Source organism: Salvelinus alpinus, chromosome 10 (genome assembly GCF_045679555.1).
Source record: "Salvelinus alpinus chromosome 10, SLU_Salpinus.1, whole genome shotgun sequence".
Taxonomy (NCBI): domain Eukaryota; kingdom Metazoa; phylum Chordata; class Actinopteri; order Salmoniformes; family Salmonidae; genus Salvelinus; species Salvelinus alpinus.
The window spans coordinates 34,834,235-34,853,959 of NC_092095.1; the positions used below are offsets into that span (position 1 = coordinate 34,834,235).

At 42.2% G+C, this 19,725-nt stretch overlaps 1 protein-coding gene across 1 annotated transcript in view; it reads right to left on the bottom strand.

Moving 5' to 3' along the window:
• myripb (myosin VIIA and Rab interacting protein b) overlaps window positions 1–19,395 on the bottom strand; it is a 145,337-nt gene extending 125,942 nt beyond the window's left edge. The window contains 1 exon segment of the mRNA XM_071329076.1: window positions 19,220–19,395. Within this exon segment, the coding sequence (XP_071185177.1) occupies window positions 19,220–19,329 (110 nt within the window). The 5' untranslated portion in view covers window positions 19,330–19,395.
• Between the last annotated feature and the right edge of the window lie 330 nt (window positions 19,396–19,725).

A 19,725-nucleotide genomic window follows, 5' to 3' on the forward strand; every position in this document is an offset into this window, starting at 1 on the left:
AGTCCTCAACTCTACCATGGTCAAACGTGAATACTGGAACAATAATTCTAACATAAGAATGTGGGGAATGGTCAGTGGGGAGCTATAGAAAACTAATGTAATATTGGTTTTCATTTTGTGATGTCATAAAAAAATTGTATGGATGAAATACTGTAACTTGGAAAGTATATCCCCTTTATCTGTCAAGTTTCCATCCAATACATTGTGCATATGATACGAAAAATTATGAAAGTACTTTTGTTAAGATAGTAATGTGTTTTTAGGAGTCATAGGAGATAACTTGCAATCATATCCTTTGCACAGTAAGTAGCCACGCCCCGAGTGAGGTCAGAAGAGCGTGTCAGCCTTATAGAACCGTCCTTTTCGACCAGAGTGCTTAAAAGGACTGGCTAAGAATTAACATACTACATCAGAATATTGCCAGGTTGCAGCTGTGCGTGTAAAGTGGTCTGAATCCTGACCCCAGACAATCAACTCCCAGACAATCACTGGTACGGCTGATTAGTTGTCTTGAGTGAAATATCTCGAACTCTTCAAACCATCCTACTACTCTTGTCAAATCACCGCAGTACACTACTCTCGTCACCCCACTGAAACCATCGGCATGGCTGGCTAGCTTATCTTCAAATAAGAAGCTTCAGGAGCGAACGGAACAGAGTGAACTCTGTAGTTCTGTTCAGGACTACACGGCGGACAAAGACATTCACACGTAAATACATTCAAGATTTCTTATTCCAAACGGGCGGCGGTTTGTGTGCAAAGCATACGATTACTGTGACAATAGTTTCGAAAATGTATCGACGATAAGTGTATTTTTTGCTCTTTCTCCCTCTCCATGTCGTTGGGTAAAAATTCATATTGTGTCAGTCCGCTGGGGACCTTTGTCTCATGTAGTAAGTGTGTATGTTTATTCTGTGTTATTATTTAGTTAGCTATAATAATTAAACCAATTTCTGTAGTACTGAATCATGAGTAAGCCTGGGATTTTTTCACATCAAATAAGCTTATGACTGTTCAGAATGATGATATGATAAGAGGTTATGATAAATATGTTCACTGTTTTATGGATGTTATAGGTCAAGATCTTAGAGTTTAATTTGGGAGATGGTAACTCTTTAAACAACCTCTTCCGTGGTGCCCCAAATTCCTAATGAGTTAATTGTTACATGATTAATTTAAATCGGGCAACAATTAAACATAGTTAGTGGATTAAATAAATAACAGTCATCAGATTAATGAAAGTAAAGTCACAATGCAGGAGATAAATCTGCAAATACATTTTGTTTGGTTTATATTGATGTTTACCAATACCTGTTACATTTGGGTCCTGTCAAAATTTTCTGCAAGCAGTTCAATTGCCAGTGCAAACAGGAGGTGGGACATCCCTGTCTTGTGCCCCTTTCTCAAGCAATTTCATCAGATAATGTATTATTTGTACAGAGCCGTGAAAAAGTATTTGTCACCTTTATGATTTTCTCTGTTGTGGCATATTTCTGATACTGAATGTTATCAGATCTTCAACCAAAACCTAACATTAGATACTCTTTTAATTAACAAAGTTATGCAACACCCAATTCCCCTGGGTGAAAAAGTAATTGCCCCCTTACACTCAATAACTGGTTGTGCCACTTTTAGCTACAATAACTGCAACCAAATGCTCCCTGTAGTTGTTGATCAGCCTCTAACATCCCTGTGGAGGAATTCTGGCCCACTCTTGCTTGGAGAACTGTTTTAACTCAGCGAAATGTGTGGGTTTCAAGCATGAGCTGCTCGTTTCAAGTCCTGTCACAACATATCAATTGGGATTAGGTCTGGACTTTGACTAGGACATTCCAAAACTTCAAATGTGTTGCTTTTTAACCATTTTCATGTAGACTTGATTGTGTTTTGTCTTTTGTCTTGCTGCATGACCCATTGTCTTGCTGCATGACCCAGCTGCGCTTCAGCTTCAGGTCAGACAGATGGCCTGACATTCTTCTGTAGAATTCTCTGACACAGAGGTGTCCAGTTCCTGAGGCAGCAAAGAATTGCCAAACCATCACACTCCCACCACCATGGTGACATGTGGGTCTTACTGTGGAATGCAGTGTTTGCTTTTCGCCAGGACAGATGAGTCAAAAGTATAACTTTTTGGACGACACGGGCCCACTCTTCCATGTTTCTGCTGTTTTGCCTGCGGCAACGGAACCCTGACCTGTTCGCCAGACGTGCTACCTTGTCATGCTGCAGCTCCAGTTTCAACTATTCTGCCTGCGGAAATGGAACCCTGAACTTTTCCCGGACCTGCGGTTTTCGACCCTCTCTCTCCCTCCCTCTACCACACCTGCTGTCTCGACCTCTGAATGCTCGGCTATGAAAAGCCAACTGACATTTAATCCTGAGGTGCTGACTTGTTGCACCCTCTACAACCACAGTGATTATTATTTGACCCTCCTGGTCATCTAGGAATGTCTGAACATCTTGTGGAATGATATGGCCTGAATGGCCATGTACTCTTATAATCTCCCACCGGCACAGCCAGAAGAGGACTGGTCACCCTCAAAGCCTGGTTCCTCTTCATGTTTCTTCCTAGGTCCCTGCCTTTCTAGGGAGTTTTTCCTTTTCCTAGCCACCGTGTTTCTACATCTACATTGCTTGCTGTTTGGGGTTTTAGGCTTGGTTTCTGTATAAGCACTTTGTGACATCTGCTGATGTAAAAAGGGCTTTATAAATACATTTGATTCGATTTTTGATTTGATTGACTTACATACTATATTTCCTCTTTTATATTGTCTTTTCAGTGTCCGTGTATCTCATTGGCATTGGCTAATTCTGTCGTTACTAGACTGTACTTTTAGCAACCTTTAGCATTGAGGGCATTTTATGTTTTCCTGGATATCCTTCAGCTGTTTGTTGCTCTTATTTGCATCGCCAAGTTGTCTTAAAAATATACAGTTGAAATGGGAAGTTTACATACACCTTAGCCAAATACATTTAAACTCAGTTTTCCACAATTCCTACCATTTAATCATAGTAAAAATTCCTTGTCTTAGGTCAGTTAGGATCACCACTTTATTTTAAGATTGTGAAATGTCAGAATAATAGTAGAGAGAATGATTTATTTCAGCTTTTATTTCTTTCATCACATTCCCAGTGGGTCAGAAGTTTACATACACTCAATTAGTATTTGGTAGCATTGCCTTTAAATTGTTTAACTTGGGTCAAACGTTTCAGGGAGCCTTCCACGAGCTTCCCACAATAAGTGGCAGAGCTAGTGTAACTGAGTCAGGTTTGTAGGCCTCCTTGCTCGCACATGCTTTTTCAGTTCTGCCCACAAATGTTCTATAGGATTGAGGTCAGGGCTTTGTGATGGCCACTCCAATACTTTGACTTTGATGTCCTTAAGCTATTTTGCCACAACTTTAAAAGTATGACTGGGGTCATTGTCCATTTGGAAGACCCATTTGCGTCCAAGTTTTAACTTCCTGATTGATGTCTTGAGATGTTGCTTCAATATATCCACATAATTTTCCTCCCTCCTGATGCCATCTATTATGTGAAGTACACCAGACCCTCCTGCAGCAAAGCACCCCCACAACATGATGCTGCCACCCCCGTGCTTCACGGTTGGGATGGTATTCTTTGGCTTGCAAGCCTCCCCCTTTTTCCTCCAAACATAACGATGGTCATTACGGCCAAACAGTTCTATTTTTGCTTCATCAGACCAGAGGACATTTCTCCAAAAAGTATGATCTTTGTCCCCATGTGCAGTTGGACACCATAGTCTAGCTTTTTTTTATGTCGGTTTTGGAGCAGTGGCTTCTTCCTTGCTGAGCGGCCTTTCAGGTTATGTCGATATAGGACTCGTTTTACTGTGGATATAGATCCTTTTATACCTGTTTCCGCCAGCATCTTCACAAGGTCCTTTGCTGTTGTTCTGGGATTGATTTGCACCAAAGTACGTTCATCTCTGACAAACACCGCTCTAGTTATGTCACCTTTCACCGCAGATGTGGAAGTGCAACATAGGCAGATACGTTGGATTGAGATGCATACATTGCTAAAAAACATATCTCTAGCTTAAACTCACGGATTTCTATGGAGATTTTTGTATTATGCTAATTCGATTTCCACACCGGCGCGGACATCGACCTTTTTTAACCCCCTAGAGTCGATCCTCTGCACTCCGCATTAGTGATGAAAGGTGGCAGAGCTACAGCGGTGTTTGTCAGACCATGAGAGCGGTGTTTGTCAGACCATGAGACAGCTGTAGTACAGAACAGTGATGGTTCTCTTGCTCCAGTACCACGGGACAGATCGACCGTGATCAGAGCCAATGCGAGTGCACATCATATTGTTTTCTCTACCAGATCAATGGGGGCCTAAAACCCCCGGAAGGGGAGTAACTACACATGGCAACATTCAACAGTCCCACTGTATTAGTATGCTGCCAATTAGCAAGTAATGTTGCATGTTGTCAACAGAAGAATCAGTGGAGGCACAATAGATTGCTGGTATTGCTAGTGGCAGCAAGTTGCCTGTACCTTATTGTGAATTTTGAAATAACTTACTGACAAATGGTTTCCAGTTAAGAAAATACAAATTCACAGCAACAAGTTTCCATTAAATTACTGGAAAATGCACACTAACCTCTCTACATCGCAGCTCATTAGTGACACATGTGCTTACAGTCTGCAGACCAGACAGTGTCACAAGAGGTTCTTGACATGTATCAGCATAACCATCAAACATTTAAACTGCTACAACACATCCACTGACGGTTGGCACAAATACACATATATTTGACCATGTACCCAAATATGCTAATGAGCCCCACCAGTACATTGCCCCCACCAATCAAAGCGCAGTGATGATCATACCTTATATTCAAAATATTGGGTAGAAACATGTCCCATTATATCTACAAGGTACCAAACTGTATGTACCTGTGTAGGGTACCTTTGACTTTTTTGTACCCCAGGGAACAACACTGTACCCTTAAACATACCCTTTTTTGTGTGTAAATACATGTTCCAAGCAATAATTATGAACCTGGTGGCACTGCAGAAACATTGACGCACTCAACCAAGAGGTTGCAAGTTAAAATCCACAAAGCAATCATGAATACTCTGCTGCTGCGTTCACACAGGCAGCCCAATTCTGATATTTCTTTCACTAATTGGTATTTTGATGTGATTGGTCAAAAGACCATTTAGTGAAAAAGAAAATCTGAATTGGGCTGCCTGTGTAAACACAGAGTTTGCCAAGTTTCCTTGAGCACTGCTAGTTTTACATTGATGTAATGTTGATGGTGTTAATTTGACAATTATTTACTTGATTCTGGGCAGCTTTTAGCAAAGCACAGGAATGATTTATTGCCAATAAGTCTGTAGCCATATCTCTTTTAAGCTCACAGACCTGGTGGTATAGCAGGACAGTTCAGGTTGCTAGCGACTAAGAGGTTTTAAGTTCAAATCCCAAGTGTGTTTACAGTACAAAATAATACAATATTTTTTTACACTAATTGAAAACAGCATACTGTCATTTTATATAAATAACACCTCAAGTTGTTGTATATACTTTAGGCAAAGTGCAAAAATGTATTTTTGCCAATATATTTATAGCTAATCTCCATTATGCCCACAGACCTGGTGGCACAGCAGGAACTTCAGGTACCTAGCAACCAAGAGGCTGGGAGGATGAGTCCCAAGTAATCCAGGGGACCATGACACAATGTTCTACAAACTTTCTTGCGGACGTCCCTGGAACAAACCAGGAGCTTGATAAGCCCTGCAGGGGTCCATTATTGTTTACATTTAAGTAATGTCAATTATGCATTTTAAAGTAAAATAATCTCAATAACATTTGACACCTGGGTTTTCAAATGTTGTCACGTGTAGTTTCATGGTATCGCATGTTGAAATTTTGCATCCCACATATTGTCATATTTATTTCACTTTTACTTCGAGAGAGAGAAGGAAAGAAGGAAAGAAAGAAAGAGGGGGTGAAGGATGAAGAGGTGCAGAAAGAGAGAGAGAGAGAGACAGAGAGCGATACGCTCTGTCATTATAGTGTGTAGTGTAGTGTGTCTTTGGCTGAACCCTGTGAACAGAGCAGAACAGAAGAGATCCGCTGCTTGACATTTGGCCAGTGGAAGGCAGCAATCCCAGCCGTGGTCAGCCTGTTCCTTGTTATATGATCAAAATAAAACCCAACACTTTTGTTCTCAGTCTGCTCCAACCCCTTCCAACCCCTCGGAAAAAGCCAATATCATATCTTGAAAACAGCATCTGTCTGGTATAATAAGCAAGCGCTTAGCAACCACAATATGTCTGTTTCCCAAATGGCACCCTGTTCAAAGTATAGCGGTCCATTTGGGACACAGCCTGTATTGCTCCCCTTCACATGGACTCAGCTGAGCACAGCTAAAAAGCAAGGGGATGATGATTACCTTTCCAAAGTGACCTGGGGAATAGGAGAGGTTGGCAGTGTCAGCTCTTTTAAAAAGCTATTGCCTTCGTACCCAATGGCTTCCTATTCCCAATATAGTGCACTACTTATCTGGTCAAAAGTAGTGCACTAAAGGGTGCCATATAGGGTGCCATTTGGGGTGCAGCCATGAGCTAAGTTTCACACATTACACAGACGGGTGGGCAAGGTTACTCTGGAAAACACCCATCTATCCAGTCAACTGGAAACACCTTAATAAAGCCATGCCGTCGCTGCTGAGACTGCAGCTTAGTGCTTAGACTGCTTACACAACTGGGCCCGAAGTCGATTATATTTTCTGTATCTCATCAATCCCCTTGGGGGTCGACTCCAGAGGATGATAGTGTTTTAGTTCCAGGGCGATGTGCGGCGCTTAGTGGAAATCAGAGCCCCACCTGCCTGGTATGGTGATGCAGCAAACTGTTCTCTGCTGACACCCTGAGGTTTCACCGAGGTATCAGCTAGCAGCACACACACACAGACAGAGACGCACGGGGATGGCACACAGGGTCAACACGACACACAGCGTCATCAAAAAAGATCGATAACCACGAAGATGATCAGTGAACGAAGATGAATGAACAAGATGGCTCCGAACAGCGAAAGAAGGAAATCAGATTGCTCTTGTTTTCTTTTTTTCTTTGGCTGAAAGTACATGATTATACATGACTAAGGTCAGCAAATATGTTGATCTTTAGCCAGAGTTCCGAGGTCAGAGGGTGTCGTCCCCATTTCCCTCAGCCTTGTGGGTAATTGGACTGTACGGACATAGAAAGCTACCGCGTCTATCACAATCATAACGAAAGCCATTAATTATGTGATTGAATAAGTATGCATATGAGCGTGCATAATTGACATGGTTAGGGCTTCATTTAAAAATGTTTTTAAATGTCGTCGACTACTCAGGGTAAAAATTAGAGCCTAATTAGGAATCAAGAGTCTCAAACAGGCGCACAGATCACCTTAACAACCCGGGGCACACGCTGGCTAATTAAAACACAACCATGTTGAATAGAAGAGTTAGAGAGGTTTTATGGCCACACCAGCATTTCTCCTGAGTGTCTTTCTCCACTCCTTTGAAGAAAGAAACCACTAGACCATAGGACCATATTCATGTCATTGAGACTGGTGTCAAATAGTGGGAAGATGAGGAGGATACCTCTCTGCCCATTTCTTATTTCCCAATGCTGTGAAAAACAGTTTGACGTTTTACCTAATCAGAAAAAAATTATCATACCAATTACTGTACCAACTGAATATGATATAAATGTAATTTGAACAGAAATGCCTTTTTTTTTTTTTTTAACTAGGCAAGTCAGTTAAGAACAAATTCTTATTTACAATGACGGCCTAGCCCGGCCAAACCCTAACCTGGAAGACACTTGGCCAATTGTGCGCCGCCTTATGGGACTCCCAATCACGGCCTGAAATCGAACCAGAGTCTGTAGTGACGCCTCTATCACTGAGATGCAGTGCCTTAGACCGCTGAGCCACTCGGGAGCCCTACAGTAACCTATATCATAAGGACAGCCTAGGTATCTGATAATATCTCGGCTCTATCTTGTTCCCCAGTAAGTGTACAGTAGGTGAGAGGCTCTTGTCAGGGGCTCAGGTGTCACATCTAGATGGGCTGAGAAGACTGCTTTTCTGCTTTCCTGTCAGATTGTGGTCCTGACATCTGTTCTGCTGTATAAGTTGACTGGATATATTCACTGCAGTAATGAGCCTAACATTGAGCTTATGAATTATGGCCTAATATGCATACGCTTCTAACTTAGGCTATAGGCTACATCTCAAGCCTGTCTGTATTCATTGTTCTGTTGCGCAATTACGCACCTGGTCTCTCCGCTGTCCCAGGAAAAGTCCAAGGAAAAGTCCCAGGAAAAGCCAGACTACAAAAGCATGCTAGTGTTGGGTTTGACATTTTGAACATTGAGATATTAAATAGATGATAGAGAACACGTGTAGAATCAAAGGAGAAAGTTAAGGGTGCTCTGTAGAAAGCCAGAAGGCTTTGGAATGCGTTTGATGGAGGAGAGGAGAGCGACGTGTTGATATAGGGAAGACAGATGGATATCTGTGGATTAGGTGAAGGAGGGGTTGAGGTCAGCAAATGAGTGGTGAGGTCAGTTCCCCTTCCTGTTGGGCATAAACTGTAAGGATTGGAGAGAAGGGGGAGTGTCTTAAGTGGGATATAAATATATGGATGGGACAAATGTTGGGTTGTCTGATTACAGCTGTACAGAACCGTTGGGAAGAATTAAACTTGGTTGAAGCGTCTCTAGTGTCCGTGGGTTATTTACTCTGAAAAATAAGAACCTAACACTAGACACCTATTTTGACTTATTTTCTTTAGCCCACCAATAGCCTATTGGAGGAGAGATGCACGTTTGCTCTTGCTTGCTGAATCTAAAATAGGCTACAGCATTAAGAACGGGCAGGGAGTTGGAAAGGAGAAGCCCATATTTTCCTATCGTAGGCCTATCTTAACACTGATAGGCTACATCCTGACAAAATACACCATATGAATGGTATTTCATAAGGTATTTCTAGTACCTTCTAAACGTCGAGAAAAGACCCAAATTGATCCAATTGATTGCATAATCATGCCTAGGCTGTAGGCTTATGCAGTTATTTCGGCATTAAACAAAACAGGACGTTGAGCGGTTATTCAAATTAGCCTACATCACTGCAGTTTACAGCCTATGGACAATAATTGTGTACTCATTGCACTGTGTTGTTGTAGCCCAGGTATACTAATTTGCTTGTCTAAAAACAGAGGCTTGTGCCTATTCAATAGTGGAGCTTTGTGTGCCCGGGGACCACAGAGCGCAGCATGGAGAAACGAACACAGATCTTGCACTTTGACAGGTAAATATTTAGCCTATAGCTATGATAACATTGTTTCACTGATGCATTGCAAATAGTTGCACAGGACAGACAGACCCAAAGGAATTGACGACCATTAGAAAAATGGAAATCACTTGCAAACCACTTGAGCAACGAGGCAATGACACGCTATAAAAGATGCACAGGCTAAACAGTGGTTGTTGCTGAATTGCTACATTTAAAAATGAGTTACCATATTATTTTTAATTCGGCCTGTACATTGAAGTATTATTTGCAGTTGTCACTATGACAATGAACACACCCTGAAAGCACTGAATAGTCTTGGGTTACCATCTTATTAATAGGCATGATGCAGTAGGATGCATTGGACTGGCATTGATCAGTTGATTGACAGGTGTGGATGCTCACCACACATATAGTTATGTAGCCTATAGTCTATCATTATAGCCTAGTTATCATTACTGTTTTTGGCTTGATGGATGGCCCTTTAACTATCACACAACTAACGTTATTATCACTACATAGTTCCTAGTAGGTCTAGCTAACATTAGCGAACTTGAATGAAATAAATATATAAATTATACTTAATTTAATTTACTTGACTTTAATACCCTATAAATTGACTCCATCAAATAATTGACTCTGGCAATTTGCCACCAGCATGCTGCAGTAGGGAAGTAAAACGGAAGTCGAATCCATCATTTCCGCTGTTTGACTCTGTCCATAGCAACATTCGAAAATTAGGTGGATACAGTATGTACAGTAGATCAGTAGATCAGTATACAGAGTTGTACAGATATGACAGTTCATTTGAAAGCCATACAATGTTTGCATATCAAGCATACAGAAACACATAGCCAACTATGTGCTTACGCCACTCCCTGCAGATATCAGTAAAACACAGACCCACATAAAACACATTACAAACTGAACTACAGCATCAGTGATGTGGTTGTTTTCAATTCACAAGTATGTCCAAGCTTTTGTGCGGTCAGTTGCTGGGGTAATTGGATAGCGAATTAACTCTGGTCGGGTGTGGTTTGGTTTATAGCCATTTTTATAACGTCACCTTTCCACTAAAATGAAAAGGGAGACTCATGCTGCGCAGAACAGAGAAAGTCTGTCTTCCTCCCAAATGGCACACAATTCCCTGTTTAGGGCACTACTTTTGACCAGAGCCCTATGGGCCCTAGTCAAAAGTAGTGCACTATAAAAGGAAAAGGGTGCCATTTAGGACACAACCGCTGTGTGATGTTATAGAGGTCAGCATGTAGAGGCAATGAAAAACAAAAGCTGTTTATTCTCAACTCCCACCTTTTCATCTTCACTGACACTGTATTACAACAACTGTCTATTTTGGGGAGAACGACTGTCCCTTTTCATTGAAGACCTGGAAGTTCGACCTCTGTAATGAAGGCATTGTTTGCAGAAAACGAGCTCCCCCATTATAGTGAATGGACAAATGTCAATCTTCATGGTCAATCTTCATGTAAATATATATTTTTTTAGAAGACAATCAATTGCTTTTAATACACCAGATGTATGTCCTTCAACCAACTATTTTAAAATCACACACAGAAGAAGTTCAAAGGAAAATGTGGCTGCTAATGGCAGCCTGCAGTACCCCGGTCAGCCTTCAACTTGAGTTACTCAATGGGAGGGGGCAGCACTGAGCTAGCCTGCAACATCACTTCCTGGAGTTGCTCAAACTGTGCATGGTACGTCTCCATGAGACATCATCTTATCCGACTTAATTTGGCTTCAATGCGCTATTGAGTCCTCACATTGGAATGAATGGTGTCAGGTGACCAATAGCTTTGTCCATTCATAGTCATTGGGTTACACACACGTAGGCCAACGCCAACTGACAAGATGTTATTTATTACAATATTTGTTCAGAACGTTTGTAGTATTATTACCTACAGCCGAAATTAACTTTTGGACATTAGATTGGTAACCACTCAGAAGGAATTTGACCAGAAATGTGACTTCCCTGACCTGGACCCTTGGTATGGACTTCCTGAGGCAGTCCCATTCATCCCAGGTTCTACAACAAAACATTGACGGCGGAGAAGAGGGAGGAGAAGTGGGGTACTTGTCCGAATTACCTTTCCGAGATAATTTTCTTTGGTTGTCACTGCTGTGTATATTCCCACCCAAGCCGACATCCCAACAGCTCTCAAGGAATTACATTGGACTTGAAACTGGAAACCGCATATCCTGAGGCTGCATTTATTGTAGCTGGGGACTTTAACAAAGGAAATCTGAGGAAAACGCTCCCGAAATTCAATCAACACATCTCCTGTGCTACACGTGGAGACAACACGATGACCATTGTTACTCTCCCTTCCGGGACGGTTACAAGGCCCTCTCCCACCCTCCCTTTGGCAAATCCTCCCCACCTATAGACAGAAACTTAAGCAGGAATCACCCGTGGTAAGGACTGTTCAACATTGGTCTGACCAATCGGAATCTACGCTTTAAGACTGCTCACGCGGACTGGGAACTGTTCTGGGACGTCTCTTGGAATAGTACTGACGTTTACACTGACTATGACTGGGTTCATCGGGAAATGCATAGAGGATATTGTTCATACTGTGACGATTAGAACTTATCCAAACCAAAAAACGCAGATAGATGAGCAGTATTCGCACAAAATTGAAAGCGCATTTAACCACGGCAATGTAACTGAGAACATGGACGTGTACAAACAGACCAGCTATGACCTTCGTAGGGCAAGAGGCAAAAAACGACAGTATAGGACTAAAGTGGAGTCAACGGCTCAGAAACGAGATGCATGTGGCAGCGACTCCAGATGAAAGGGTATGCCAGCACTGATGTGGGCCCCCACCGCTCACGAGGACTAAATGCTCTCAATCTCCGTGGCCGTAAGACAATGAAGCGTGTAAACCTTCGCAAGCCGCATCTTCCAAGCATGTGCAGACCAGCTGGCTGGAGTGTTTACAGACATATTCCATTGCTCACTATCCCAGTCTGTTGTCCCCACTTGCTTCAAGTTGTCGACAATTGTTCCTGTACCCAAGAAAGCGAAGGTAACTGAACTAAATGACTATCACTCCGTTGAATGCACTTACACTACCGTTCAAAAGTTTGGGGTCACTTAGAAATGTCCTTGTTTTTGAAAGAAAAGCAAATGTTTTGACCATTAAAATAACATCAAATTGATCAGAAATACAGTGTAGACATTGTTAATGTAAATTACTATTGTAGTTGGAAACGGCCGATATTTTATGGAATATCTACACATAGCTAATCCAAGTTTATCATTTTAAAAGACTAATTGATCATTAGAAAACACAGCTGAAAACTGTTGTTCTGATTAAAGAAGCAATAAAACTAGCCTTCTTTAGACTAGTTGAGTATCTGGAGCATCAGCATTTGTGGGTTCGATTACAGGCTCAAAATGGCAAGAAAGAAAGACCTTTCTTCTGAAACTCATCAGTCTATTCTTGTTATGAGAAATGAAGGCTATTCCATGTGAGAAATTGCCAAGAAACTGAAGATCTCATACAACGCTGTGTACTACTCTCTTCACAAAACAGCTCAAACTGGCTCTGCCTAGAGCTCTGCATTTCAATATTTATTTTTTATTTATATTAATTGTGTATTGAATTGATTTGACCATACAACCAACAACCCGAAAGAAAGAAAGAGACAGAGACAGAGACAGAGACAAACCTTCCATAACAAAGCCATCACTTACAGAGAGATGAAGAAGAGTCCCTTAAGCAAGCTGGTCCTGGGGCTCGGATCACAAACAGAGCCCTAGGACAGCAACACAATTAGACCCAACCAAATCATGAGAAAACAAAATGATAATTACTTGACATATTTGAAAGATTTTACACAAAAAAACAGAGCAAACTAGAATGCTATTTGTCCCTAAACAGAGAGTACACATTGGCAGAATACCTGACTACTATGACTGACCCAAAATTAAGGAAAGCTTTGACTATGTACAGTCTCAGTGAGCATAGCCTTGCTATTAAGAAAGGCTGCCGTAGGCAGACCTGGCTCTCAATTGAAGACAGGCTATGTGCACACTGCCCACAAAATGAGGTGGAAACTGAGCTGCACTTCCTAACCTCCTGCCAAATGTATGACCATATAAATATATATCTATGACCATATAAACTCTCATATCTATTGGGTGAAATACCACAGTGTGCAATCACAGCAGCAAGATTTGTGACCTGTTGCCACAGGAAAAGGGCAACCAGTGAAGAACAAACACCATTGTAAATACAACACATATGTTTATCTATATTCCCTTTATTACTTTAACTATTTGCACATCATTACAACACTGTATATAGACATATGGCATTTGAAATATCTATTTTGGAACTTTTGTGAGTGTAATGTTTACTATTCATTTTTTATTGTCTATTTCACTTCTGTTTATTATCTATTTCACTTGCTATTGCAATGTAAACATACGTTTCCCACGCCAATAAAGCCCCTTGAATTTAGTTGAGAGAGAGGAGAGAGGAAAGGTGTCGGTCTACACGGGACAAAGGAATAGCAAATTAGCCACCAGACATCGTTAAATTATAATGCTATTTTTTACCTTGCATGGACCACAAGCTTCACACAGACAGGATTGTAAAATGCAGACACTTGACTTTCGTCTACGGCAGTAAAGACAGACTTGTCAAGGCTCATTAATAGCATTGTCTCTGAGCTGGGTAAAGGCGGAGCATGGGGAGAGTAATTGGCATTATCATGTCAGGAAAAGGCAAAGTCCTTTAATGGCTCAATCTCCTGTAGCTCCAGAAGTAATTACTGCTACCGCAGGCAGAAGCAAAGAAGAGAGAACAATCTGGGAAGAAGCTTGGAAACAAAGAGTGGTGGATGGATAGTCGTTTTGATCATTCCTCCTGGCCCTTGGGAGTCATAGTGCTGTTTATTAAGCAATCCATCTCTGACTGAGCTCTGGGGCTGAGACTCTGTTCCCCGTGCTGGTTTAATGAGACACACTCCAGCAGGCTGGCTACAGTGTCAGGTGGAAACAGGCCAGAGGTTGGACAGCTAATGCTGTGACTGTACATCATAATTGGGTCAAAATGAATGGAATGGAACGCATCATGATGCAACGGCTCACCGTGCTGTTTGATCAAGCGTTTTCAACGGAAACATACAGTAGGACTCAGCATGCCAATATTTAACAATGTTGACATACAGTAGCAATCCATTCTAAACAATTTAACTCATTGGCATTACAATCAGTGAGAGAACTCAGCTTCAGCAGTAGTAGTAGGAACACGTCGCACGTTTAAGAAGTCACTTCATTTCACTGTTGAGGTCAACCCGGGACTTACATTGCAGAACTTCATTTGTCCAGGAAAGCTGAGATTGTAGCCAGGTTTGATTACATGCACATCATTTGAATATTTACATTTTTCTGACAGGCCAGCACTTATCTGACAGAAGGTAATATCAATTAAGTTTCTAAACATTTCTTAGTAGACAACACGAGGGAAATTAAAATGGAGCATTCAAAGTGCCAGCTGAGACTTGTTAATTAGCCTTGTGAAGGATTCATGGGACACTTTATAACTCAGACGGGCTGGCGTCATTTAAAAAAGAAGAAACCAACGTCAGCCACGCATGGAGGGCAAAACCCCTGGGGGGTTTCGCCCTCGTTTGTTTGGGGGAAGACACTCTGAAACAACCAAATACCATCTGCTACTGTTTTCATAGGTACAATGGCTTTGTTATTATTAATGTAATGTTCACAACAGTACTTTCCTTACGACTGTGTTTCATATCAAAAGGAAAACAACAGGCTTTGTTTTCTGGTGTTATAACCTAGTCACTTGGAACATTGTGAAATGTGTAATTCTGGGTTGATCCTTCTTATCAAGCAGGTGCCCGGCTGCACGGCATAAATATGTCAATGCCGGTTGAATGAAAGCGTACACACACAAACACATTTTTATTAGCACACACACACATTCAGTGCATTCGGAAAGTTTTCAGACCCCTTGACTTTTTCCACTGTTACATTACAGCCTTATTCTAAAATATATATTTTTAAATCCCTCAATCAATCTACACACAATAGTCCATAACGACAAAGCAAAAACAGGTTGAGAAATGTTTGCATATTTGTGAAAAATAAAAAACTGAAATATCACATTTACATAAGTATTCAGACCCTTTACTCAGTACTTCATTGAAGCACCTTCTGCAGCGATTACAGCCTCAAGTCTTCTTGGGTATGACGCTACAAGCTTGGCACACCTGTATTTGGGGAGTTTCTACCATTCCTTCTCTGTAGATCCTCTCAAGCTCTGTCAGGTTGGATGGGGAGCACCGTTGCAGAGTTATTTTTAGGTCTCTCCAGAAATTCAAGTCCGGGCTCTGGCTGGGCCACTCAAGGACATTCAGAGACTTGTCCCGAAGCCACTCCTGCATTGTCTTGGCTGTGTGCTTAGGGTCGTTGTCCTGCTGGAAGTTGATCCTTCGCCCCAGTCTGAGGTCCTGAGCGCTCTGGAACAGGTTTTCATCAAGGATCTCGCTGTACTTTGCTCCGTTCATCTTTCTTTTGACTAGTCTCCCAGTCCCTGACATTTACATTTAAGTCATTTAGCAGACGCTCTTATCCAGAGCGACTTACAAATTGGAAAGTTCATACATATTCATCCTGGTCCCCCCGTGGGGAATGAACCCACAACCCTGGCGTTGCAAGCGCCATGCTCTACCAACTGAGCCACACGGGACCTGACGTTGAAAAACATCACCACAGCATGATACTGCCACCACCATGCTTCACCGAAGGGATGGTGCCAGGTTTCCTCCAGATGTGACACTTGGGATTCAGGCCAAAGAGTTCAATCTTGGTTTCATCAGATCAGAGAATCATGTTTCTCATGGTCAGTCTTTTAGGTGCATTTTGGCAAACTCCAAGCGGGCTGTCATGTACCTTTTACTGAGGAGTGGCTTCCGTCTGGCCACTCTACCATAAAGGCCTGATTGGTGGAGTGCTGCAAAGATGGTTGTCCTTCTGGAAGGTTCTCCCATCTCCACAGAGGAACTCTGGAGCTCTGTCAGAGTGACCATCGGGTTCTTGATCACCTCCTTGACCAAGGCCCTTCTCCCCTGATTGCTCTGTTTGGTGGGGTGGCCAGCTCTAGGAAAAGTATTGGTGGTTCTAAACTTCTTCCATTTAAGAATGGAGGCCACTGTGTTCTTGGGGACATTCAATGCTGCAAAAATGTTTTGGTACCCTTCCCCAGATCTGTGCCTCGACACGATCCTGTCTAGGAGCTCTACGGACAATTCCTTCGACCTCATGGCTTAATTTTTGCTCTGACATGCACTGTCAACTGTGGGACCTTATATAGACAGGTGTGTGCCTTTCCAAATCATGTCCAATCAATTGAATTTACCACAGGTAGACTCCAATCAAGTTATAGAAACAGCTCAAGGATGATCAATGGAAACGGGATGCACCTGAGCTCAATTGAGGCTCTGAATACTTATGTAAAGAAGGTATTTCAAATTTGAAATATGTATAAAAAAATTCAATGCAAATGTTTTCACTGTCATTATGGGGAATTGTGTGTAGATTGGATTTAATATAGATTTATTCATCATTTTAGAATAAGGCTGTAACAAAATGTGGAAAAAGTCAAAGGGTCTGAATACTTTCCGAATGCACTGTACATTTATACTAGCAGACACACAAAACCATATTTCTATGAACTGTCGTTGTGATTCTAATACAGCATAGACATCTGTGGATGATTGTCACGCAGATTACCACACCATTTTCTGCTTGAGTTGAAAATCCAAGTCGAATCAGAATCATTCATAATGTAAAACAGCCATGAAATGAGAGAACACACTTGTCCCAGTCTGTGTGATTGACTGTGCATGTGGTCTGCTTCTTGAGATGCATTGGCCTCAGTCATTGTGCCAAAGAAGTGGACCCCTGAGAATGAAATCACTGCCATTAAGACATTATTGTGCACTTGAACCTAACTGTATGGAGCTCCCAGCATTCCCTGCACTCAAACCAACCTCAACCGCAGTAGTGTGATAGACGTGACTGAATTTGAGCGGGTGTTCAGCACTGCTCAGAGAGCCCTCGACTGGGAACTATCGATTTCTCAAGAGCAAAGATTATTGCACACCGTTGATTCTGTTATGAAACAGAGAGAGAGTCTACAGAGAAACTAAACGTAATTACTTTTCGGAACAATAGAGACACCAAATCGAACAAAGAAAACAAAGGACGTTTCTCAATTTGTTGTCAGTGGGCTTCTAGTACATTCAAGACAGTTACACAGTCTTTCAAAACACTTTGCTCCAGATTGCGTCTCCAACAAAGATACCTTGATTATTTATTTCATGAGCCCCTGTATTGCCAATGAAAATGTGCATGTTTTCCCAGCCTTACATCCATTTATCTTTTAAAATGGGGAGAAACACCAATATTGGCTCGAAATCGTTTTTTTTTCAAAGGCTTCTTTGTTTTTGATCATTTGAAAGAGCTTGCAAGAGAGAAAATATTGTATTTCACAGTAATTCACGGAGAAGCGAGCCAGCTGTAGCCCAGTCTTGATTAGACGAGGCTCAAAACCTCTGCTGCCTGCTGTCTGGTCAATAATAATGTATCCTTGATTCAGCCCTACCCTCGTAAGCAGAGTGAATGTGAGATTACAGAGTCTGGCAACGCAAGATATAATAATGTTATTGTATAAACGACTGAAATAATTCCAATACAAATCATCCCATGGCAGGTCATCCCTGTGGTGTTCTGTAGTATGATAGGCCTATAAGATAAAACTGCCAAGAAGTGTAAAAAGCTACTGCAATACAGTGGAAAAACACTATTGGGCTCTTGATCAAACGTTGGGACAGGGGAGCATAATACTTTACCACAAAAAAAACTTCTGTAGGAAGTCAAACTTGACAACCCTCAAATATGTACACATATTTCCATATTCAGTTTGATAGATTTGTATAATCATTTCTGAATGGCTCGAGGCATCCACCGGGATCATCGCAACATAGGCTTGCTGATGCATCACAAACCAGACGGTCTGATCTGCCAATACGTTTGATGACAGTTCCCCACAGGAGACTGTCAACATCACAACACTGTATCCCCTAGCTGCAGCCTGTCACACAGAGAGAGGGGGAGAGATGGAGGGGAGGGGGGGGGGGAGGAGAGGGAGTAAGACTGGGATGTATTCATCACGCCGACTCTGTCGTTTATTAAACGGAAGCAAACGGAACGAAACGGGGCGGGACCTACCTGAATTTTTCCAATGGAAAACTGTTGGTTTGCTCTGTTTTCTACCTTTTTTGTTCTTAAAAACGGTAAACGATTTCCGGAATGAATACGCCCCTGTTGTAGTTACAGCCTGTCAGAGGGTGAGGGATGGAGGTCGGGAGGAAATGTGAAGAGAGGGACAGAGGAGAAGGAGGAGAGGGAGGAAGCCTGTCGCATCTGACAGAAGGAACTGTCTCTCAGGGGTGTGTGAAGAAGAACAGCATTCTGAGGCACTCTGAGACCTGACCCCGAGACCCCTACAGTATCTGACATCCACACAGTCTGGCTAGGCGTAAGAGACAGTCACAACTGATTCCCTCTTTACATCCAGCAGCATCAGCACAACTATCTTTCCCCAAACTCAGAAAAAGTCAGGCAGGTATGTCACAGATTAGGATAGCACAGCTATCAGCAAAAACGTGTGTATTAAAGGGGTTCGTATACCAGGTAGAGTACTGGGGGCACCACATTTTTGTTAATTTTACAACTCGTGTTTTAAGTGGTAAATTGGTTTACACAGGAGTAAAATGTTACCAAATATCGTACATTTTCTCAAATATCTGAACAGCAAATCCCTCTTTTAACACAACTCACCTGAGCCTGTCCTCCTCCTTCTTCCTCAGCTTCATGTCCCTCTGCACCACCTTCAGCACGTGATCTGCCTCATTGTCCGTCAAGCCCGACAGGTCCAGCTTGCGCCCCATCTCTCCTGGCCTTGCCAACGCCACAGGGTACTGCTGCAGGGGGGCACTCGGGAGGCCGGGGCAGGGACAACCCTGCACAGGGGAGGAGGTAGAGGGGGTTTAGAGAGAGAAGTGGTGGAGACGGTCCATAACTGTGTCTATCAAGACTTTCTACATTAAATGTTCCAGCGGTTTTGTATTGTGTTATGTTGTACTGTTGTGTATTGATGACTAGGGATGCATGGAATCGGATGATATTAGCTAAAAATACCAACATCGGCCCGATGTCCAGTTTAACGCCAATGTGCAAAACCGATGTCAAAGCTGACCTGCATACCTATATAACGTAGGTAGATGACGTAATGACACCACGAAAAATATAGCCTAACCTAGCCCACAATGTCTGCTGTGTGGATC